Source organism: Bos mutus, chromosome 19, assembly GCF_027580195.1.
Source record: "Bos mutus isolate GX-2022 chromosome 19, NWIPB_WYAK_1.1, whole genome shotgun sequence".
In the NCBI taxonomy this organism is placed as follows: Eukaryota; Metazoa; Chordata; class Mammalia; order Artiodactyla; family Bovidae; genus Bos; species Bos mutus.
Window position 1 is genome coordinate 15,182,098 of NC_091635.1, and position 22,995 is coordinate 15,205,092.

General features: G+C 53.8%; 1 protein-coding gene across 6 annotated transcripts in view; it reads right to left on the reverse strand.

Moving 5' to 3' along the window:
- Positions 1-4,781: 4,781 nt before the first annotated feature.
- Positions 4,782-22,995, reverse strand: part of PIK3R5 (phosphoinositide-3-kinase regulatory subunit 5) — a 75,883-nt gene continuing 57,669 nt past the window's right edge. For 4 of the 6 annotated variants that reach the window (XM_070389478.1, XM_070389475.1, XM_070389477.1 and 1 more), the window contains 14 exons: positions 15,188-15,257; positions 12,476-12,650; positions 11,724-11,877; positions 11,008-11,091; positions 10,019-10,760; positions 9,739-9,892; positions 9,286-9,411; positions 8,712-8,840; positions 8,493-8,586; positions 8,245-8,321; positions 7,640-7,733; positions 7,331-7,413; positions 6,732-6,844; positions 5,739-6,621 (listed from right to left, as the gene is read on the reverse strand). In XM_070389478.1, the coding sequence (XP_070245579.1) occupies positions 6,468-6,621; positions 6,732-6,844; positions 7,331-7,413; positions 7,640-7,733; positions 8,245-8,321; positions 8,493-8,586; positions 8,712-8,840; positions 9,286-9,411; positions 9,739-9,892; positions 10,019-10,760; positions 11,008-11,091; positions 11,724-11,877; positions 12,476-12,650; positions 15,188-15,257 (2,249 nt within the window). In that variant the 3' untranslated portion in view covers positions 5,739-6,467. Of the gene's footprint in view, positions 6,622-6,731; positions 6,845-7,330; positions 7,414-7,639; positions 7,734-8,244; positions 8,322-8,492; positions 8,587-8,711; positions 8,841-9,285; positions 9,412-9,738; positions 9,893-10,018; positions 10,761-11,007; positions 11,092-11,723; positions 11,878-12,475; positions 12,651-15,187; positions 15,258-22,995 lie in introns of all 6 variants that reach the window. The other 2 variants (XM_070389480.1, XM_070389479.1) reach the window with 2 other exon arrangements.

Sequence of the window (22,995 nt, forward strand, 5' to 3'; positions counted from 1 at the left end):
TATTAGGCAGGTCCCCCAGGACAGGCCTGCAAGCTTCCCAGGGTGCGGAGGAGGAGCTTGTTTGTGTAAAATTCACACTGAGAAGGCAGAGAATGGACGAGGACACCAGGGAGAAAGCTGAGTTGGGCCTCTGTTACCTGTGTGAGGTGCCTGGCCCGTGTACATGCACACATGCACGCATGCACACACGGGCAGGCACATGCATGTACACAGCGCATCCTGGCACCCACGCTCTGGTCCTAGCTGTTTCTGCTTGTCGACCCCTCCTCTCTGGGTCTCAGTTTTCATCTGTGACCCAGCGATTGGAGAGTGTGTTTGCACAGCCCCCGCCAGCCCTCTCCGGCTTCTTCCCCGGACAGTCCTGGTTCTGGCCTTAGAGCTCTGCAGTTACAGTTTTGCTCAGAGAGGGCCTCTGGCCCCTCAGATGAGAGGCCCCTTCCTTGGGGTGGGCGGTGGGGGTGAGGGGTAAGGCTGCTTTGCTGTCCCCCACTTCCTCTCTCCAGAGGTCCCAGGGGATCCTCTTGGGCCAGTACCAGCTTTGGGGGATGGAGCGACATTCATTCACCAAGGGCTTCCTTCCTGATTCTGCCGCCTCCCCCCGCTCCCACCCCAGGAGTGGCCGCCCTGGACTTGCCTGGAGCCTTGCCAACCATTTCCTGCCACCTCCACCCCCACTTCCACTTCTTCACCGCACCCCACTCCCAGCAGGTCCCCAGGGAGAGAAGAGGGTGGCTGGGCTCCTCTGGAATTCCCTTATGATGAAGCCATCCCTCTCAGATTCGTGGGAACTTTACTTTTCTGGGCCTTAGTTTCCCTACAGCTCACCTGAGTGGGTTGAGGAAGTAGCAGTAAGGGCAGGGGCTCTGGGGTGGCGCTGAGCCCTGGCTTCCCCTTTTCACAGTCTCTGTGACCTTGGACAAGTTCCTTAGTTTCTCTGCCTCAGTTTCCTCATCTGTAAAATGGGACACAATAGTACCTACCTCATGGTGAGACAGGCTGGGACCTGGGACCCTTTGCTGCAGTGCTTGTACCTGGACAAATATCTTGGAGCAACAGAATACAGAAAAACTATAAGGGACTAGAATTAACTGCAGGCATATTAACTGCAGCAGTTGCGGCCAGTTATAAACAAGATACAAAAAGGTCAAAACCCAACTGCCACTTCTGAGCTTCCAGGAGCAAAAGCAGGTCCAGTGCATGACCAAGACTGCTGCACACAGCACCACCCAGGGGTGGGCAGACCACCTATGCTGCCCCTCCGGCCCAACCCACCCTCACCCTATTTGAGGGGCCAGCTCACCCCACCTCAGGGAGCGAGCCAGGACACTCGCTGCTTGTTTTCAATTCCTTGTGCTGCAGCAGAGTCCCAATAAAGACCTACCTAAATTCCTCATCTGGCCTCTCATCAAGCTCTACTGATTAAGGAGTCCAGGCATCCTGGGTGTTAACAGTGGTGAAGTTGGAGGGCGGGTGTTTATGTAAACACATAAAGTGCGTGGACCATGCTGGGCCCATGCATAGCATTTGCTAATATCTCAGTTTTTACTACCTTGATGTTCAGGGGAGACGCCCTGGTCAGGCTGCAGTGACTCCAAGGCTCCACCTTCCAGCTCTAAATGTCTGAGATTCCCCGAATGGGCCCTGTTTCTTCCCCCTCACCCTGTGCAGAAAGAGGCACATACGTGTGGCTGCTGTAACCACAGCTGACCCTCCAGGGACCACACGTTCAGAATGGCCAAGTAGTGTGGACTGAATGTCTTGTGTCGTCCCCAAACTCATATGTTGAACCCCAATGCAATGGTGTTAGGAGATGGGACCTTTGGGAGGCGAGTAGGTTTAGATGAGGTCATGAGGGTGGAGCTGCCATAATGGGGTTAGTGTCCTAAGAAGAAGAGACACCAGCGCTTCCTCTACCTTGTGAAGATGCAATGAGAGACAGCTACCTGCAACCCAGGAAGAGAGCTCTCACCGGACACTAGATCTGTCAGCACCCTGATCCTGGACCTCCCAGCCCCCAGAATTATGAGAAGTAAAAGAAAGGTAGGGTTTCCCAGGTGGTGCTAGTGGTAAAGAATCCATCTGCTAATGCAGCAGACATGAGACGCAGGTTCGATCCCTGGGTTCGGAAGATCCCCTGGAGGAGGGCATGGCAATCCATGCCAGTATTCTTGCCTGGAGGATCCCATGGACAGAGGAGCCTGGTGGGCTACAGTCCAGGGGGTTGCAAAGAGTCAGACAAGACTTAAGTGACTTAGCACAGCACAGCACAGCACAAAAGAAAGGTGTGTGCTCAATCGTGTCCGACTCTTGGAGACCCCATGGACTACAGTCCACCAGGCTCCTCTGTCCATGGAACTGTCCAGCAAGAATACTGGAATGGGTTGCTATCCCCTTCTCCAGGGAATCTTGCTGACCCAGTGATAGAACACGTCTCTTGAGAAGTAAATGTCTGTTGTTTAAATCACTCGCTCTATGGTATTTTGTTATAGGAGCCCAAGCAGACTGAGATCCTGGGGCTGGGATCTGACCAGGACACAGGTGTGCCTGCTGCAGATGGGGATGACTTGCTACCTGCCTGTCTTTGCCCCAGGGAGAGAACTCTTTCCCAGGAGGGCTGGCTTCCTTTATCCTGATTGTACTGGTAGGGCTGGGGGGAACAAATACAAGGACTTAGAGACTGGACAAAAAGAGTAGTTTCTTCTCCAAGAAAACCCAGGAGCCCCACTCCCAGGGCAGCGGCTGCCATCCCAGTGCTAGAGGGTGTGATGGGTGTGGCAGTTGGGGGAAGGGAAGTCTGAAGTCCCAGGGCAGGTGCCGAGCAGTCCATGTCCACGTGCATCTCCTGTGTGGGAGAAGCTGTAGGATCTGGAAATCTCTCTGATGCCTTTCCTTTGAGCAGACTGGGGGGTGCTAAGCGTTCCCTGCCCCAGGGGTTGTGGGAGAGCCATCCCTCTGGAAGAGGCATGACTTGGATGTCAGGGACCACAGGAAGAGGTCTGGGACCACAGGAAGAGGTCTGACACCACTGTGCTCTGGGCCCCAAAGGAAGTTCCAAGCCGCCAGAGCAGAACAAATGGATAAATTGGACTTCATTAAAATTAAGGTCATCTGCTCTGCAAAAGGCAGTGTTAAGGGAATGAAAACATGAGCCACAGTTTGGAAGAAAATATTTGCAAAACACATATCTGATAAAGGACTGGTATCCAAAATTTGTGCTCCAAAAACTCTTTTTAGCATTCAACAATAAGAAAACAAACAACCCAGTTAAAACAAGGGCAAAAGATCTGAACAGATACCTCAGCAAAGAAAAGAGACAAAGCTAATGTAAAAAAAGCCACATACTACACAATTCCAACTACATAACATTCTGGAAAAGGAAAAACGACGGAGATGGTAAAAAGATCGGTGGTTGGCAGGGGGTAGGGGAAGAATGGGTGAACAGGGGAACACAGAGGTTTTCAGGGCAGTGAGACTACTTTGTGTGATATTATAATGGTGGATATAGTTTTCCAAATCCATAGAATGTATTATACAATGCCAACAGTGAGCCCTAATGTAAACAACAGACTTCGAGCAATAATAATGGATCCATGTAGGTTCATCAGTTGTAACAAATGTACTTGTTGATAGTGGAAGGAGGTGGGGTACGTGGGAACTTTCCATATCCTCTGCTTAATTTTGCTTTGATCTTAAAACTGCTCTAAAAATAAAGTCTATTTTAAACATTAAAAACAAAGAAAATAGACATATGGCAAATAAACATGAAAAGATGCTCAACATCAGTCTTTATGGAACTGCAAAAGAAAACAACCAAGGAGATATCACTACACACCCATTAGAATGGATAAAACTCAAAGCACCAACAACCAAATGCTAATAAGGGTGTGCGGGTATAGGAACTCTCATGCATTGCTGGTGAGAACGAGAAAACAGATAAGCCTAACTATACCGTATTTGTACCATATGATCAAGCAACTATGTTCCTTGGTATTTATCCAAAGGAGTGGAAAACATGTGTATGTCTGAACAAAAACCAGCACCGTATGTTTATGGCAGCTTTATTCATAAATGCCCCAAATGGGCATCAACCAAGATGTTCTTTATTAGATGGATGTATAAATAAACCCTGGTACCGCAATAAATTGAAATACCATTCAGCAACAAAAACAAATGAGCCATGAAGACATGGAGGAATCCTCAGTGCATATTGCTAAGTGAAAGGAACCAATATGAAAAAGCTATGTACTATAGGTTGTTCAGTTGCTAAGTTGTGTCTGACTTTTCGACCCTAGGACTGCAGCATGCCAGGCTTCCCTGTCCTTCAGTATCTCCTGGAATTTGCTCAAACTCATGCCCCTTGAGTCGGTGATACCATAGGGTCCCAACTATATGGTATTCTGGAAAATTTGCAACTAGGGAGACAGTAAAACGATAATTGGTTGCCAGTCTAAGTAATGTTTTCCATTATAAAAATTATATTACCCCATTTGGGATATCCATTTCCTTTGTCAGATTGGCAAACCATAATTTTGAGAAATTTCTCCATTTTATCGAAATTGCCAAATGAATCCGTGAGGTCCAGCACAAAGCTCACTTCCCTTCTGCTCAGCACCACAGTGAGGGTTATATGGAAGGAAGACTTGGGCATAAAATGTATTTTCTACAGAGATGAAAATTACAAAAAGATAAACAAAACAATCCCCTAAGAATCTTATTTCCATTCTACCTGAAATGACTTACATGAACTAAAACTAGCAGGAAAATAACTGTAGATCATCAAATCCAAGAGAAACCAAATTTTATTTGACAATAATATTAAATTCCACTCATTTATTCTTGAACATCTGTCAATCATGTCATCAGACAACCGACTCACATGACAAAAAATATTGAAGATGTATTGCCAACCACTGTCGGGGGCCTGGAGCAAAGACAGATGGCCTGGACAGGGGAGGGATGGTAATACGGGGCAGGGGGAGATGGAGCCGCTCTGTCCACTCCTCTCAGGTCCTGAGTATGCTGGGCTGGGGCTTCACGGGCTCCTATGAGCCCAGAGCCGTTGGCACATATGAATCAGGAGCGGGAGGGGTTCTGTGCGGATTTAACTGTCTGCATCCGTGGTTACTTCCCCACCTCTCCCAGTCCCAACCCCGAGCCCCAGCCCAGCCTTCCACCCAACCACCCCAGCCCACACATCAGTGTCCAGATTCTCACACCAGTGCCATCTGGCGGTTACAAATTTTTGGCTCTCGTGTTCTATCAGCCATTTGCCCCCAGTCAGGCTCTAAGCTCCTTGAGGTCAGCTCTCCACCCTCTGCTCCTCTGGGAACTTGCCCAGGCGCAATGGTGCCTGTGAACTTTGGGGCTGGAAGATTCCACATGTGATGGACTGAGTTGGGAGGCGGGGTCAGGCAGGCCAGCCTGGGAGAGGCAGAGGTGAAGGCTGGGGCAGCTGTGGACCCTCTCCTTACCCAGACCAAGGCAATTCCTCCTTCAGAGGGTAGGGCTGAGCGTCCCTTCCCCTCTCATTTGGGTCCTGCCTCAGCAGAAAATTGGAAAAGAGGCAATGAAGAGCCTTCCCCCCTCTCCGCCACCAGACCGGGGCCTCAGCGCTCAGGGGGCGAGGCCGCTGACCTTTCCTGAGCACCTGAGAGGGGTGCTGGGCCAGGAGCTCTGCAGTCTTGTCTCAACCCTTTAAGGAGGGCTCGTCACCCCCGTTAGAGACTTGAAGACGCTAATTCACTTCCTTCTGGCCATTTAGCCAGCAGGTCACTGAGCTGCCACTGAATCTAGGCTTGTCCTGTCTCCTCCAAGAATCTCGATCCAGGAAGGGGCTCCAGAAAGAGTCTGCTCTGAGTCCTGACAGTAGACAGGTGTTGACGCTGTTTTTTAGAAGACCCAGGGAATTTGAGAGAGAGAAAGTGTGCGTTTGAGAGAGAAAGATAGATGGAGAAGGGGGTAGGGGGCGGCACTGGGGTCAGAAAAATAACACCCACGTTTCTACTACCTGAACCCCAGGTAGGGGGACTGAACTCCAGACTCAAATGCCCCCCCACCCCGCAAGTCTCTGACAAAGTAAGGGGAGGGCCTGGCCAAGGGTCGAGAGGGGAACCCTAACCCCTCCACCCCCAAGAGCACCAGAGCCTCGGATCTTCCTTCTAGAGAGGATCCTAGACCATCTAGAGGGCAGGGCCTCCACAGGTCAGCTCACCCATCCCTCTCCTCTCTACCTGAGGAATCTGAGGGGCTGTGAGGCCAGGTCCCTCCTCCCTAATGCCTGGTTGTATTTTTTTTTCCCAAACAGAGCCCTGAGGCACCATTAACCCCCTGTCTGCTGCAGAGCCCACAGTGGGGACCCTGACCCAGCAAAGGACCATTCAGCTGTCCACCAGGAGACAGGCCCTCCCAGGAAAAGGCGGCCCAAAGAAGGCTGCCCCGGGCTTCCTGTCCAGGCTGGTGCTGCACAGCTAGGGCAGAGCTCCGCTGAAGGTCATGATGGGCAGACAGAGCAGGGAGCAGAGGTCGGGCGTGGTCTGCCCCTGTGCCGGTGGGTAGGAGGGCCTCTGGGGCCGGGGGCAGAGGTTGCTCTTCTCGGGCTTGTAGCAGGGTGAGACCTCGCACCTGTGGGGCAGGGTGGGTGTCAGGGCAGGCTCCCACCCTTCCAGCTCCTTCCAGGCCTCAAGGTCGGGGTAGGGGTGCTGAAGTAGGGCTGGGAGCCCCCACTTTCCTACCTAACCACACTCTGCAGGATCTTCCGCTCGTCCTGGTCCAGGCACACGGCAAAGGGGCAGCTGTTAGAGCCGATGATCTGCACCTTGTCCACTTTGACCTGCGACGTGGTAATCTGGAAAGAGGGCCCGGGTCACCCGGAGCCCTGCCCACCTCTCCTCTCCTTTGGAGCTGCCAGCCCTCCGCAACCTCTTCCCTTGGAACCACCCACCTGGGTCCAAGGGGTGGGGGCACACAGGGGATGGGCCCACGGCCTCCATCAGGCCCTGACTCTCTCCCAGCCTCTGTCCTTTCCTGAGTCTAGAAGGAGCAATTGTTCTGGAAGGAAAACCCCACTGCCTGCACCATGAGTCCATTCTGACACGGAGCCACTCGGGGTCCCCCTGGCAGCTACCATGGAGCCTTTCTGCAGGTGCAGGGTACCTCCTCCTCCCAGAGCCCCCACACGTGTGCATACCCCTCACCAGCCTCTCCTGTCACCCCCAAGACCCAGCACAGCCCTTGGACACGCCACCCCCACACGCACAGACACACACACGCACACACACATGTGCCCAGTAAGTCTCCTGAGGGGGCGGCAGAGAGGAGGGGGCGCCCTTACCTGGTTGAAGCCCTTCTTAGATTTAGGGTTCTGCCTTTTCACCACTTCTGTCAGGTTTAGCGTCAGGGCCTCTGTGCTCGAGTCTGAAGGGCAGGGCGGCTCAGGACCACCCGTGTCCCTACCCACTCCCTCACCCCTGCCCCACCTCCACCTCCCTGTCCCCCACCTGCACCTCCCTGTCCCCTACCCCATCTCCCGGTCCCCCACCTCCACTTCCCTGTCTTACCTCCCTGTCCTCATCCCTACCCTACCCCTGCCCCACCCCACCTCCCGCTCCTCCTACCCGCACCCCCACCCCCACCCCCTCACCTAATTCCTCCTGCTGCCGGCAGGCCTTGCTGAGGTTGATGGAGGTGCAGACCTTCTCCATGGTGCTCCAGCGACTGCGTCCACTGATGGCCCCCTGGGGAGGGGGCAGAGCCACACTGTCTGAGCCCCAGGCCCCCGGTGCCTGGTGCCTTCAGCTCCAGACCCACCAGCCACAGGGTGCCACCCGCCACCAGCACACCCAGGCAGCTCTCTCTCCTTCACTCCAGTCGGCCAGCTTCTTCACCAAGAGCCCCCCGACCCCTATAAAGACCTTGCGGACCCCAGGAGGAGCTGCCAGGTCACTGGTTTGGTCCAGGGCCAGCCAGGTAACCGGGTGGAACTCTGCTCCATCCTCACCCCCAGCCCGGAATCCGGGTCCCCGAGCACCCTGAGGAGGGGGACCCCCGGAGGGAGGGCAGCTTTGGAGGCGGAGGGAGAGGGCAAGGTCCACTGCCTCTGTTTCCCCGCTCTCTCAGCATCCTGGAGAGCCCTGGCAGCCAGCCGCGGCCTTCCAGCTTACAGACTGGGCCCAGTACACAGCAGGCTGGCTCTGGGGAGGCGGCATGGGGAGCAGACCCGGAGGGGCAGGCCAGCAGCAGACTCACCTTGCTGTAGATAATCTGTAGTGTTAGCGGGACGGCCTCCCGGTCACCGTCGATGCCCAGCCGCTTGCTGCCAGGACCTGTGCACACAGACAGACCCTCTGCTCCTCTCCCTTCCAGGCCCTCACAGACCCGGGGCCCTGGCTCCCCGCCCCTTTCTTGTCCCTCCTGCTTCACTACCCTATAACCCCTCCTCCCCAGGGGCCCCCTGGATCCTGGCCCACCTCCACAGGAACTCAGGTAGGACCCACCTGAAGCCTTGATGGCACGCGTGGCAGCAGAGTGACCCAGCTCCAGGGAGTGGATGAAGATCTCTGTCGTCTTCTCCCCGGTGATGAAGGTCAGCTGGAGTGGGCAGGAGGGTGGGCATCAGCATGGACCTCCCAGAGTGGCTCCCAGGCACCCCCCGCACAGGGCGATGGGCGGAGGGGGACCCTTCAGCCAGTCTGGAGCGGCAGGACAGGCCTTACCTCGGTCTGATAGACCTGTAGCAGCACCGGGCGGGCAGCGAAGCGGCAGTAATAGAGCAGCATGTCGGCCAGGATGGGCAGCTGGGCAGGGGAGCCCTCCAGGGGCCGGGACTCCGCCTTCAGAGACTGCTGGGGGTGGGGGGAGCCCCGCAATGGAGAGAGAAGGGGGAGGATGAGAGGACGACACACAAAGGAGACACATCCAGAGGCAGGCAGGGCCAGGGAGGGGGCGGTGAGATGGAAACAGAAGGGCTGGGGAGGGGCCCACGGCCGCCTCTGTCCCTCCTCTCCAGCCTCCAAGCTGGGGGTCGAGGAGTGGGGCTGAGGCCTAAGACGCCTGGGTCCTTCCAGGGCCCCTCCTTCCCTCCCAGCATAGAGACCCCTCCCTGGGCCTTGGAGCCCCAGGTTCAGCTCAGCCCTGCTTCCACCCAGCCTCCCTGCTCCATCACGAGTGAGCCCTGGCCCTCCAGAGGGGCCTCCAGCTGGACCCCCTAAACTAGGGCCTTCAAAGCAAGACTGGGTGACTGCAGCCAGGCGCCCCCCAGCCCCTGCACCCCGGAAAGGGGCGGCTCACCTGGCACAGGACTTCGGGGGGCAGGTGCATGAGGCCCAGCACGTTGCGCTCATACCAGGGGTCGAGCATGCCGAGGTAGTGGGAAATGTCGTTGGTGCTCTCCCCCCAGGGGGCCGCGCCCAGCTCCTGGAGAGGGGGCGACAGTCATACCCGGCACCCTGGCCCTGCCACCCTCGCTGCGGGCCCTGCACGGCACCTGCTGTCCCATCCCGAGCTTCTCCCTTGCCCTTAGAGAGGTCTAACGACCCTCAGTTCATGTCCCCCGCTCCCCAGCTCCATCACCACATGCAGGGCAGGGAGCATACCCAGGAGCCAGGCCCACCCAGGAGGACGTGCCTCGTAAACAGGGGTAGCTGCTGCTCCTGACTTCCGACCAGACCCCCTCCAGGGATTTGGGACCTGCTCATGTCTCCTTGCTTTGCTACCCTGCTTGGCCCAGGGCTGGGGACCTACCGCAGGGCTGGGGTGCCTTGGGGAGTCTGCGGGGAGTGGGGACGTCTGGCATGGAGAAGCTGGGCTGGTACAGCCACCAGTCCGCTTCACGGGCACGTAGAAGAACTGGAGCTTGAAGAACCGCGTGAGGAGCGGACGGTTGCTCTCCAGCCGCCTGTGGAGAAGAAGATGGTGAGAAGGGAGCCCCTGGGCCCCTGGGGGACCCCAGTCCTTGAGCCCAGATGCCGCCAGCATCTGGGCTTCAGCCCAGGGCAGATGGAGGCCCAGCTCCAGCTCTCACCGCAGTTTGCTGTATGCCCGGGCCACCTTCCCCGAGATCCGATCGGAGCCGAAGACCACGACTCGCAGCGTGGAGGCCTTGGGGTCCTCGTCCCCGCTCAGGAAGGGGCGGCGGCGCTGGTGGCGGGAGGCGGGGGCCAGGAGCCAGCCGGGCAGCGGGGGGCTGAGTTTTGCCTGGGGCAGGGAGCGTGAGCGCTGGGCTCGGGAGGCGGGCCGCGGGCCATCCAGGGGGCTGACAGGGCTGCAGAGGCTGCCAGCCCGCCGCAGGGGCAGGGCGCCCTCTGGGCCGCCCTCCAGGGCCCGGGAGTCCCTTCGCAGCATGAGCTGGCTGGTGCTCTTGAAGAGTTTATAGATCCTGTTGAACTTCTGCCCGGACCTGCGATGGCCCCGGCGTTCCTGGGTGCCAGGCCTCTTGGGCCTCTCGAAGGAGCTCTCCTCACTGTCCTCCACGTAGCCACTGTCCATGCCGTCAGACAGGCCCGACACGAAGGAGGTCAGCAGCTGGCGGTGGAGGGTGGGTCCTGAGGCCTGGGACAAGGCAAGGGACAGGGTGGAGTCGCGGGAAGCCGTGGAACTGGTGGAGAGTAGAGAGTCCCTCTCGGCACAGTGCCTGTCGCTGTCCAAATCCTCCTCCTCCTCCTCCTCGTACTCGTCCTCGTCCTCCCCGTCCTCATCCTCGTCGTCCCCCAGGATGCCCGGTTGGAGCAGCTCCTGTTCCTTCAGCAGGATTTCCTGCAGGATGTCTGCCGGGAGCAACGGGGGGACACTGTCTGAGTGTCAGGCCCTGGGACCCCTCCTGTACAACCCTGGGCAGGGTGACAGACTCAGACAGAACGACACTGTGGGGGAGAGGGCAGGGGGCCAGCCCCGGACTCAGAGCCTGCCCTCTGCTCTGCTCAGAGCCTGCTCAGCTGGGAGGCCCACTGCAGAGGAAAAGAGCCCTGGACGTTTTGGGGGTGGGCACCGGGGGGAGCCCAGCGGGCCGCTCACCGAAGCTGTCCTGGTTCCAGCTGTAGGTGTAGCACCTGGCCACGGGCATGGGGATGGTGCGCAGCTTGCCGGGTTTGGTGGTGTCTGGAGGAGCCGGGGAGGGAGGGGCAGGAGGTGAGGGCTGGGCCGGCGCCTTGAAACAGGCCAGCCCAGACCCCTCTTTGTCTTGGAGGAGAGACCAGAGCGGGGAGAGGGACCAACAGCCAGGTGGGCTGAGTCTGAGTTGGAAGCTGAGATGCCTGACTTGCAGTCAGGGGGCTTTTCTCAAGCCCACCAGGTAGAAGCCACGCCCTTCTGTGAGCTGTGGGACTGTGGCCAAGTCTCAGGCTCTGAACCTCTGGTTCAAACAGGAAAATGAGGGCACCAGCTCACCAGAAGTCCCTTCTTCTGTAACAAACTTTCCCCAGAGACGCTGGGGCAAGGTGAGCCATGTGACAAAGGGGGCTCAGAGGGGTACGTGCAGCTTCTGTATTGTCTTCAAATGCAGCCCAGTGCCCTCGATCAGTCCTCCCTTTTCCATCTCCCACTACCACCCCTGTGGCAATCTGCAGCCGAACCCTAACCCTGCAGAGGGAAACCATGCCCTCAGGATGGCAGAGCAGGAGGTGTTGGAGAATCTGGGTCTCTGAATGATTATACGGAGCAGGCCCAGCCGGGCTGCTTGCCTGGGCAGCTGTGGAGCCATGGGGGGATGGGGCTTATCCCCAGAACCTCACCTAGGACACCAGGGAAGCCGGCTTTCTCTCCCACCGCCTGCAGCTTGGTCCTGAGCCACTGGCGGGCCTCGGCAGCATCCCCGATGCCGGATGCCAGTTCCTGGGCCTCCGCCGTCTCCGTGAAGATGTCCTCAAGCTCGGCCAGGGTCTTGGACTGAAAGCCGGGGTAGGGGTAGGGTAGGCAGGATTGCCCGTGAACCTCGGCCTGGCTGCCCAACTTCTCAAACTCCCAGTGACCCGTCTCTCCCTGGCCTTGTTGCCCGCCTCCACCCATGACTGACCACCAAGCCAGGGCCCCCTCAGCCCCCTTCTCCAGAAATGGTCAGAAAGAAAGGCCCAGAGCCTTGAAGAGCTGGGGCAGGGTGGAGGAAATGTCAGTGCTCAGAGAGGGGGAGCCAAACAGCCGGAAGGTCCCAGAGCTCAGCCTAGACACCAGGGTGCCAGCTTCAGTGTAAAGTTCATGCCTGTGCCACCCAGCCCACGCCACCCTCAGAGGCTGCGTTCAGTCCCTCAGTCCCGGTTCCATCCACCCGGGTTAGGAACCAGCAGAACAGAGACCTCTCAATGAGGTCAGTGCTCTAGCGACCTCATTCGGGGTGAGGGGGGCCAGTGTACCCGGGCGGGCTCCAAAAGGGAGCAGTGAGAACCTCTGTCGGGAGGGGGCGCTGCTGAGCCCAGGGCGGACCCTGCCTTTGTAGAGAGACTCTCTGCCGGGAGGGGGCGCTGCTGAGCCCAGGGCCTCAGGCACATACCTGCAGCCTGCAGTGCAAACCCGGCAGGTCGCAGTGGGGCCCAAAGGTGGCCTGGAAGGCGTGCAGGAGCAGGGTGGTGTAGGTGCTGTGCGGCGAGGGCCCGGGCGTGCTCAGCTGGTTGGCCACGGCGAGGAACTCGGCCTGCACCTCCACCGGGTTCAGCAAGAGCACAGTGCTGGGGACAGAGGACCGGCCATGGGCACTGGGGGACAGGGGTGGGGCCGCCACAGAGCCCACTCGGGCTGGGGTCGGCCCCTCTGACACCCAGGCCTTCTCACAGCCCAGGGGGGACCTGAGGCAGGGGAGAGCCGGTGGCTTGGGGGTCCCAGTTCCAACGGGAAACCTTACCACCTACTTTTGACCAGTTTTCAGCTGGGCTTTACAAAGACCTTTTAAAAACTGAACTTCGTTTCCACAGATAAATTCTACCTTCATTTTTTTTTAAATAAAAAATTTTTCCTACAAGACATCTGGACAGATACAAAATGACACAATAAAGGATTGTATTTTAGGGGAGGTGACTGGAGGCCAGGTGATCATTTTGGGGAAGGGGCAGCAAGGCAACCACATGCTGTGAGATGTGGCCTGAAATTTCAGCCTGTGCACTCCTCAAGTCAAGGGTCGGGTGTGAGGTGGCTTCTGCCAGGAGGAAGGGGAACAAGTCAGGGCTGCATCTGACTCCTCTTCTGGCAGAGGGTGCCCTTTCTTTCTTTTTAAAAATATTTATTTATTTGGCTCCATGTGGGATCTAGTTCCCTGACTAGGGATTGAACCTGGGCCCCTGCACTGGGAGCTCAGAGTCTCAGCCACTGCACCACCAAAGCCATCATGAAGGCCAGCACTGGGCTGGGGGAGGAAGCATGCATCCTGTCACTAACCCCCACCTCCCTTCCCCTGGACTCTTTTTTTTTTTTGAGTGAAAGCACTCAGAAAGCAGGTATATTGAGAAAGATACACATCCCACCAGCAGAATGTGGTCCATCTCAGGAGGTGAGATCGGCCCCTGGGTTCCCTCCTGATGCCAGTGTTTAAATGTCTGCATTATGGACATTTCGAACATACCCAAATATTAAGAGAATCATGAGCCTCAAGGATCAATCACTCAGTTAACACATGACTGTTTGAACTTCACCCACGACAACCCCCAATCACTGCGTTTTCTCTAAAGTACTCCACTTCAGTATTCTTACGTGGAAAAATCCCATAGGTAGAGGAGCCTGGCAGGCTACAGTCCACAGTGAGTTGGACATGACTGAAGGACTGAGCACACACCAGCCATAGCAGTGTTATTCCTGTGAAGGCTGTTAGTGTGAACTGCTCACGCCTGTTCCCTCACAAGTCCTGCAGCGTTTAAACACAGCACAAAGAAGCACCAGGCAGGTGGCCTTCCTGCCAGTGTCTGTGGACGACTGTCCCAGAGCCGGCCCAGGGGTCAGAACTCAGGGACGGGATGGGGCTGTGTCAGATTCCCCAGGGTTTAGGGAGAAACTCATTTTGATTTCTCTATTTGTAAGAAAAAGGGATCAGGCTCAAGTAAGTAGTCCCCACTGAGCCATCCTCCTTTACTGACTGCTGGATGATCCCCTCATGGACATGCATTAAGCACCACTGTATACAGGACTGTGCCAGCCACCCCAAGGCCTCACCACTTGCACCTCCTCTGCACGCTTGTTAACCAAAGTGAGACGGACTCGGCTGTGAGCTCTTTCTACGAACCTCTCTCTGTGCCTCAGTTCCTGGATCTAAAGCATACCTCTCTCACAGGCTTACTTAACAGGAGGACTGGATGATGGAGGGACGCCTGCAGCACTACCTGGGGTTCAGGAAGCACCTTGAAGCTGTTGGTGATTATCCATCATCCACCTGCCTCAGCCCTGCTGGCGGAATTCTGCTTGCTTTTTAACCAACCTTTCTTTACAAGACATTTTTTCTGCCCTTTCTATCTCTCTCAAAATCTACCACTTGCTTTTCTGTTTGTTTTTACCAAGAAGGAACTCAAATAATATCTGCTCAGTGAATGTGCCGTGAACCCCTGGGACTGAGGATGGGAAGGGGCTGGGGAGACTGGAATTTCTGAGCCAGTGGAGGCTGGGGTTTCCAGGCACCCATGTGTTTGGAGGCTTGCTGGAGGGCCCTCAGAATAGAGGCTTCCTCTCAAATGCTTTTCCAGCTGCAGGCCGTGGGTAATGAAATCGGCTCAGGGAGTCCTAACCAGAACTGCCTTTGAAATCAAAGTGAACTAGAACATGCTTGGGAGAAGGTGACTTTTCTTCCCTAAAACTTGTCTCAGCTCTCTCTGTGTGTGTATCAGGTTTTCATATAAAACACATTTTTAAATTATAGGTCCTGGTCAGGTAAGTTTAGAAAATGCCATTTTACTGACAGGCAGAAAGACATTATGCAAAGAGCCTGGGCTTCTGAGTAAGACTGAGGCTCAAATCCTGGCTCAGACTTTTACTAGCCGTGTGACCTTGGGGAGGTTGCTTGCCCTCTCTGACCTTTGGCTTCCTCATCTGTAAAGTAGGGGTAAAGAAAGGTAATGTGTGCTTCTTCAGCATAATCAAAGCAGGTAATTTTTGTTTTCTGTTTTATATCTCAGACCCATTTAGGAATCTGATGAAAGACCCTTAGCCCAGAAAAATGAGCCAGTGCACAAAACATCACACCCACCTGCCCCCTCTCCACCATTCTTTACTCCCCAAGAGCACTTACACAGTGGAGCTGCGGTGACTCCTAGTGGACAGGCCCTGCTCGGCCCTCACCAGTCGCTGGTAGGAGATTCCTGTGGCCAAAATACCCAAAACAGCAGTTCATGAATTTACCTGTTCCTTCGGCAGTCATGGCCCTGCTCCTTGGAGGTGCCAGCACTGGGAGTTCCCAGATGAAGGTCAGAACACCAGGAAGATTAGACCCCTGGCCTCCAGGGCCTTTAACAGTCTGACTCCCAGTCCCCTCTGTGGCCCCACCCAACCCACAAAGCTTCACTCTTTAGAGACTGAGGGGTAGGGCACCCAGGGAGGAGACTAGGGACCCCGAAGTGGCCTCCTGCTGTCCACCTGGTACTGATTCTGTCACCTCTCCAGGTTCCGGTGTCCTCCTGCAGCCCAGCCTTAGCCCCAACCAGCCCCCCAGCCTTCCCCTCAGCATCCCGGCCCTGCCTCAGGGGACCCTCAGTATTCCGCGGTCCTGCCTGGCGTTGTCCTCTTCTACGGCTGAGTCTCTGCACCACGGATCCCATCCCAGCCTTCGTTTATGGCATCATCCATCTCCCTTGATTCAAAGATGCTGAGAAGAAACGAGCCAAGGTTTCCCTTTTTCCCTGAAACTTAGTTCTGTAGCTGGAAAGCAGGTACTCGGTGCTGTGTCAACCACAGTGAGGAGACTCCACGACACCTGGTTCTTCTCACCGAGGGGGCTGGGATTTGGTGGTGGAGGGTGGGGGCAGGCAGTCCCCCTCATTAGGGTTTGGACATCCTCATAGGGACCCTGCTGGGCGTGGACTGGGTGAGAGTTTGGAGCAGAAGGCAGTCTCCTGGGGGAGTCAAAGCCACGACTGGGGTTAGAGATGGCTGTAAGCAGAGGGCTGTGACTTTTGTTTTGTAAGCGGTCAAACATTTCCAATTTGTGCTATTCCAACTTCAGACCTGATTTCTTTGATTTCGGTGCCTTTTGTTTGATGTGTCTTTTATGTAACTGTCACATGTTTAGATGTTAATGTTATGTCTACTTTGACAGGCAAGTCCCTGAAACAGAGGTGATGACGATCAGGATTCAGGACGCCACCTAGTGGCCGCCTACAGACATGACGGAGAAAAGTCCCCTCTTTGCCCCTTCAACCACAACAATGTCCCTGGCCATCCCAGGTTTCCCTGCCCCCCAATCTCCCAGACTCCAAAACACACAGACATCAAAGTCTTCTCTTGATCTGTCCACACTTCTCTTTTAAATACCATGTATTGTTCTTAACACGTAACCCACACCCCATTGATCTGTCATGCCACACCCCCGCTGCCCTGTTCTGCCCCTGTAGACTCAGGCCAGGCTGGGGCCACAGTCCAGGAGGTACTGTGGGCCACTTTATCCTTGAAGCCTGCTGTTCTCTTTAGTCTACAAGACAAGGAGCATTCTCTAACATCCTGTTTCTCCACCTGCTCATCTTAGGGGCTTTCCTGGTGGCTCATTGGTAAAGAATCTGCCTTCCAATGCCTGCCAAAGAAGGAGACATGGGTTCAATCCTTGAGTCAGGAAGATCCCCTGGAGAAGGAAATGGCAACGCACTCCAGTATTCTTGCCTGGCAAATCCCATGGACAGAGAAACCTGGCGGGTTACAGTCCATGGGGTTGCAAAAAGTCGGACACAACTTAGTGAGTAAACAACAAACAATCACATTTGGGAATTATGGCATCATTAGCTGGGAGCTACTGTTGGTTGATGATGTTCTATTAGTGGGTGCTGTTTCCAGAGTGATTGGCAGGTGCTGAAGAGCCCAGATTCCAACAGCATCAGCTGAAACTCTCTACCCCTCCCCCAAAGACACCCAACAAATCCCCCTTCCTTGGCTTCTCTTGATAATGAACCTCTACTTATCGGGAAGCCTCGTGGCGATGGGTGCTTCTCCTCTTTGACCTTTACCCGTCTTCCCTGGGCACCTCAGCAGACACGAACAACTTTCTGAAACAGACTTATTTAGACCAAGACTGGCTCAAGGGCTGAACAAAAAAAAACCCACCTAGGTGGTTCTGTGTCTGGTCTTAATGTAGGAAATCAAAAGGGCCCCCCCATACGGGCAAGGGATGTGTCCTGGTGAGTGGTGGGCAGCCACTGTGGGCGGCCACGGTGAAGTGCAAATGCCTTGTCTAGGCACAGGACTGCCCTCATAACTGAGCTTTGTTTACCCAACTGAGCTTCCCTTCTTTTTATTTTTTTAAAATTTATTTATTTATGATTGAAGTATAGTTGATTTACCACACTAAGTTACTTTTAAGTGTACAACAAAGTGGTTCAGTTTTATATATATATATATTTTCCAGGTTTTTTCCATTATAGGTTATTACAAGATATTGAATATGGTCCCCTGTGCTACACAGTAGTCCTTGCTGTTTATCTGGTTTATATATAATGGTGTGTAACTGTTAATCCCAAACTCCTAAATTATCCCTCCACCATCCCTTTCCCTTTTCTAAAGTGATGACTGGAAATGGCCATTCTGCACAGGACAGCTGACAAAGAAGCCAGAAGATGAGTGACAGTCACTGCTGGTGTCACCAACCAGAAACTGGCACCACGCTAATGACATTCTTCTGGAACATCCATGCTTAGGACACGACGTGGTGCCTGGTCATCGTGAGGCAGAGTCCCCAGGGCTAACACGAGGCAGGGGAGGCTCAGCCTTAGCTGCACGGCTGTCCCAGGAGATGATCTTGGCTTCCTCCTCCTGACCCACATTGTACCCTGACACGAACGCTCCTGGCTACTGGCTTCCTCTTATGCTTTCCTTCCTTCTGGGGTCCCCTGGACAGCAGCCACGGAACTCTCTCTCTCTCTCACACACACACACACACACATGTCCTTTATCCATTCATCTGTTGATGGGCACTTAGGTTCCTTCCGTGTCTTGGCTACTGTAAACACAGCTGCGATGAACACAGTCCTACTTTTGATCAGGAGGCTCAGAGAGCTTCTGTAACCTGTCCAACGTCACCAGCTAATAAGTGGCAGAGCAGAGTTCTTTGTTATCCAAAAGCCCATGTTCCTGCTCTCACATTTGACTTTTAGCTAAAGCGAGAATCATCGAACTTTTCTGAGTCCTAGTTGTCTCATGCACAAATGGGAGCAATGCTGCTTTTCCCTCATACTCGGCAGGGCTGTGGTCTGGGTGATGCAATCGTGGAGGTCTGGATGCTTTGAAAACTGAGGCGTAACTCACACATATGATGCCCACTGTCACCCATCAGGATGACAGACCAACTCTCAGCAGGCAAGTGCTGTGTTCTGCACAGCCAGGCAGGCAGAGTAAATACTCAACAAACATGCGGGCTGAACCCAAGGGGGCTGCGGTGGGTGGGACCCGGAAACACTGATGTGAGGCTTCCTGCACCCAGATGGAGGCAGTGGGCGACCCTATGGCGGGGGTGGAGTCAGGAAGAAGGGGGAGGTCCGCAGGCTTGATAACCTGCCCACTTCCTCTGCCACCCAGCCACATCAAAGTGGGATAAACTGTTTCACTCATCTCCATGGCAACTGACTCCACAAGGCTGCATGGGTGGAGGGCCCAGCTCACCAAGTCCCTGTCATCTTCTCCCTGTGACCTTGCCAGGATCCACCTACTAAGATAAGACCACCCTGAACCCTCCTGCCCCCAGCAACGGGAAATCAAAGTAGGCCAGCATTATCCTCGCAGACTGCTGAGAGGGAGACACGACTATCCTCCCATTTTACAGATGAGGAAATTGAGGCTCCTATGACGTGAAATGTCTTGCCAAAGGCCCCACAGCCCCAGGGTTGTAGGGACCCCAAGATGGTCTTGTACCAAGTACTGGTAACCACCAAGTGATGCGCCTCAGCCTCCCCTACAGAGCTCAGGGCCTGGTCTCCCCTTCCCCCTACTGCCTCCCTCAGCTGGGTTACTGCAGGTGGAGCCACTCAGCAATGAGGCAAAACTATTACCCACCTGCCTTTACCAAATTACACCAAAGCACTTCCTAACTGGACTTCCCCAGTGGCTCAGCGGTAAAGAATCCGCCTACAATGTGAGAGCCGTAGGAGACATTGGTTCACTCCCTGGGTCAGAAGATCTCCTGGAGGAGGATAGGGCAACTCACTCCAGTATTCTTGCCTAGAGAATCCTGTGGACAGAGACAGTCCATAGGGTGGCAGAGTCAGACACGACGGAAGTGAGTTAGCACAGTACAGCATAGCACTTTCTAACTAGCCTACCTAAGGGTTAAGGAGAAGAAGATAATGTGGTTGAATTTACTACTTGCTATTAATATTAATGAGGGGTCAGGTTCTATGAAATTAGAGGCTTACTTGTAGATGTGAGATGAGTGCTTTTTGTTCACTATAAAAGATAATGTCATGGAAGCAACCTAGATGTCCATCAACAGATGAATTGATACAGGAATTGTGGTATATAAATACAATGGAATATTACTGAGCTATATAAAAGAACACATTTGAGTCAGTCCCAATGAGGTGGATGAACCTAGAGCTTGGTGTACAGAGTGAAGGAAGTCAGAAAGAGAAAGACAAATATTGTATATTAACGTGTGTGTATGGAATCTAGGAGATCCAACCAGTCCATCCTAAAGGAGATCAGTCCTGGGTGTTCATTGGAAGGACTGATGTTGAAGCTGAAACTCCAATACTGAAACTCCATCTGATGTGAAGAACTGACTCATTGGAAAAGACCCTGATGCTGGGAAAGATTGAGGGCAGGAGGAGAAGGGGACAGAGGATGAGATGGCTGGATGGCATCACTGACTCAAGAAACATGGGTTTGGATGGACTCCAGGAGTTGGTGATGGACAGGGAGGCCTGGCATGCTGCGGTTCATGGGGTCGCAAAGAGTCGGACACGACTGAGCGACTGAACTGAACTGAACTGAACGGAATGGAATCTAGAAAGATGGTACTGATTGAACCTATTTGCAGGGCATCAGTGGAGATGCAGACACAGAGAACAGACTTGTGGAAATGGTGTGGGAAGAAAAGGGAAGGACGAATGGAGAGAGTAGCATGGAAATATATACTATATGTAAAATAGACAGCCAGTGGGAATTTGCTGTGTGACACAGGGCGCTCAATCCAGTTCTCTGCGACAGACAACCTAAAGGGGGAGGGATGGAATGGGAGATGGGAGGGAGGTTCAAGAGGGAGGGGACACATGTATCCCTGTGGCTGATTCACAATGATGTATGGCAGAAACTGGCATAACATTGTGAAGCAATTATCTTCCAATAAAACATTTTTTAAAAAAGATAATGTCAAAGGGTTTTCTCCCCACTGTATGATGTTTCATTCCCCTATATGACGTTGACTAATTTTGTATCTAATTCTGCCATCTTTTCGTGGCTTAGATGAGAAATTTATTTCAGTTTCTGATACCCTTCTTTAAACTGCCTCTCTCACCTTCCTGGCTGGTTCCCTCAGTAACGAGTTGGAATGCATCTTTGACACAGGCTCACCATACATCTGTTTGAGTTTGAGGCTTTTTAACTGTTTGAAAAGGATTGTCTGGCACGAGCAAATGGTTTCCTATTTCGGTTCTGCTTCCCCTGGAAGAGGAGGCGTTGTTGGCATGGGCAGCCTGGCCTGAGCATCCCCCTCCACCACTCGCTTGGTCCCCAGCGTACCTGAGCCCTCACATGGTCCCAGGGGCAAGATCCAGGGGAAGACCCTCAGCAGTGAGTGGCTAGGGTTCCACGAGCCCTCACTGCTCTGAGTTCAAGGACTCTCACTCCATTTCCATCTCCAGCTGCTGCTCTGCTTGGCTCTCCTCTCCCCAATAGAACCCCGAGTCCCAGTGTCTGGGCCTCCCCACAGCCCGCCTCTCAGCTCCACATCTGTTCGCTGGGGGCTGCTGGGAGCTGAGTTCCTGCTCAGTTGCCCACAAAAACATCTCAAGGCATAGTGTGCGGGTGGCAGAGGGCAGCCAGCTGGTTCCACTTGAAATTGGGAAGCGGTCTCCCTGCACGCAGGTGACAGCCCTCCCCCGGACCCATTTCAAAAAGAATGTCATTTAGATCTTAGGCAGAAACTGAAGGTCCTGCCAAGACATTTGCATTTTAAATCCTTTCTGTCCTGTTACAGAAAAGAAGAAAAGCTTTGCCTTCTCATTAAAGGAATTCTGGTCACCACCAAGAAGCCCAGAAGCAATCTAGATCTGTTTGTTTGGGGGGATAGTGAGGAGGAAGGGAATGAAAGAGATTAAATTGATTTGTTCATTTAGGGTGCCGTGGAAAGCGAGGTTGGCCTACTTGTCTATTTATCACATGCCTTAGCACCTGTCTTTGTCCAGCCATTCTCCTGAGAGCCTCCCTGATTTCTTGATTCTTCCACCCAAGCCTCTGCCAGGAAGTGAGGCTCATGTAGTGCAGAGCTTTTGACTGAAGGACACCTAGCCTGTACCTATCCAGGCCCTTAGTGACTGTAATGACAGCTGAATGGTTGGGCAGACAGATCAGCTGATAGGTTGGAGGAAGATAGATTAGCTGATTGGTTGGGCAGACAGATAAGCTGATTGTGTTATGTGCTAAGTTGCTTCAGTGGTGTCAGACTTTTTGTGACCCTATGGACTGTAGCCTGCCAGGCTCTAGGCTCTTCTGTCCATGGGATTCTTCAGACATGAATACTGGAGTGGGTTTCCATGCCCTCCTCCAGGGAATAATCCCAAACGAGGGATGGAACCCTGCTTCTCTTACATCTCCTGCATTAGCAGGAGGCACCACCTAGGAAGCCCCTGATTGGCTGTGAGTGAAGTCGCTTAGTCTGTCCAACTCTGCGACCCCATGGGCTGTAACCTGCCAGGCTCCTCCGTCCATGGGATTTTCCAGGCAAGAATACTGGAGTGGGTTGCCATTTCCTTCTCCAGGGGATCTTCCCCACCCAGGGATCGAATCCAGGTCTGTCTGCATTGCAGGCAGACGCTTTACTGTCTGAGCCACCAGGGAAGCTCTGTGGTGGAATCAAGCCCAACCTCATTGGTTGGGGGCAGACAAACCAGATGATCAACTGGGAAGGGAAGTCATACATTTCTCCAAAGCACTTTTCATATAAAGCTTCAGTCTGGAGCTTTCTAGGATCCATTAATTACTAGGGAATAAGATTCAGCACATCTGTTCTGTGTGTATTTAATGCCCATGATCAGACACTTAGATAGTCTGGGTACTAAACAGAGCCTGGGGCATATACAGATTTAAAAGAATAAAACAAAAATGGGATTACAACACACATAGTGTTGGGGGGCCTGCTTTTTTACTCAACAAGTTACTAAACGTCTTTTCATCTCAGTAACCTTATTTCTATGATACCATTTGACTTAGTTACTTATTTTGGGCTATGCTGGGTCTTTGTTGCTACTCCGGCTTTCTCTAGTTGCAGCAAGCAGGAGCTACTCTCGAGTTGCGCTGCGTTGGCTTCTCATTGTGGTGGCTTCTCTCGCTGCAGAGCATGGGCTTCAGGAGTTGCAGTTCCCTGGCTCTAGAGCACAGGCTCAGTGGTTGTGCCGCACAGGTTTAGTTGTTCCACAGAACGGGAGCTTTCCAGATCAGGGGGCAAACCCGTTTCTTGCATTGGCAGGCGGATTCTTAACCACTGAGCCATCAGGGAAGCCCTATGATCTCATTTTAAATGACTGAGTAGGATTCCACCAAATGACTCTGGTACAATATATTCAACTATTAATATGTACAATATTTAAGTTTTTTGGAATTGGCAGATTATTAAAAAGAATGCAGCAATGAACACCTTTGTAGCTAAACCTTTGCACATCCATAATTATCCATCAGGTTATAAACTTC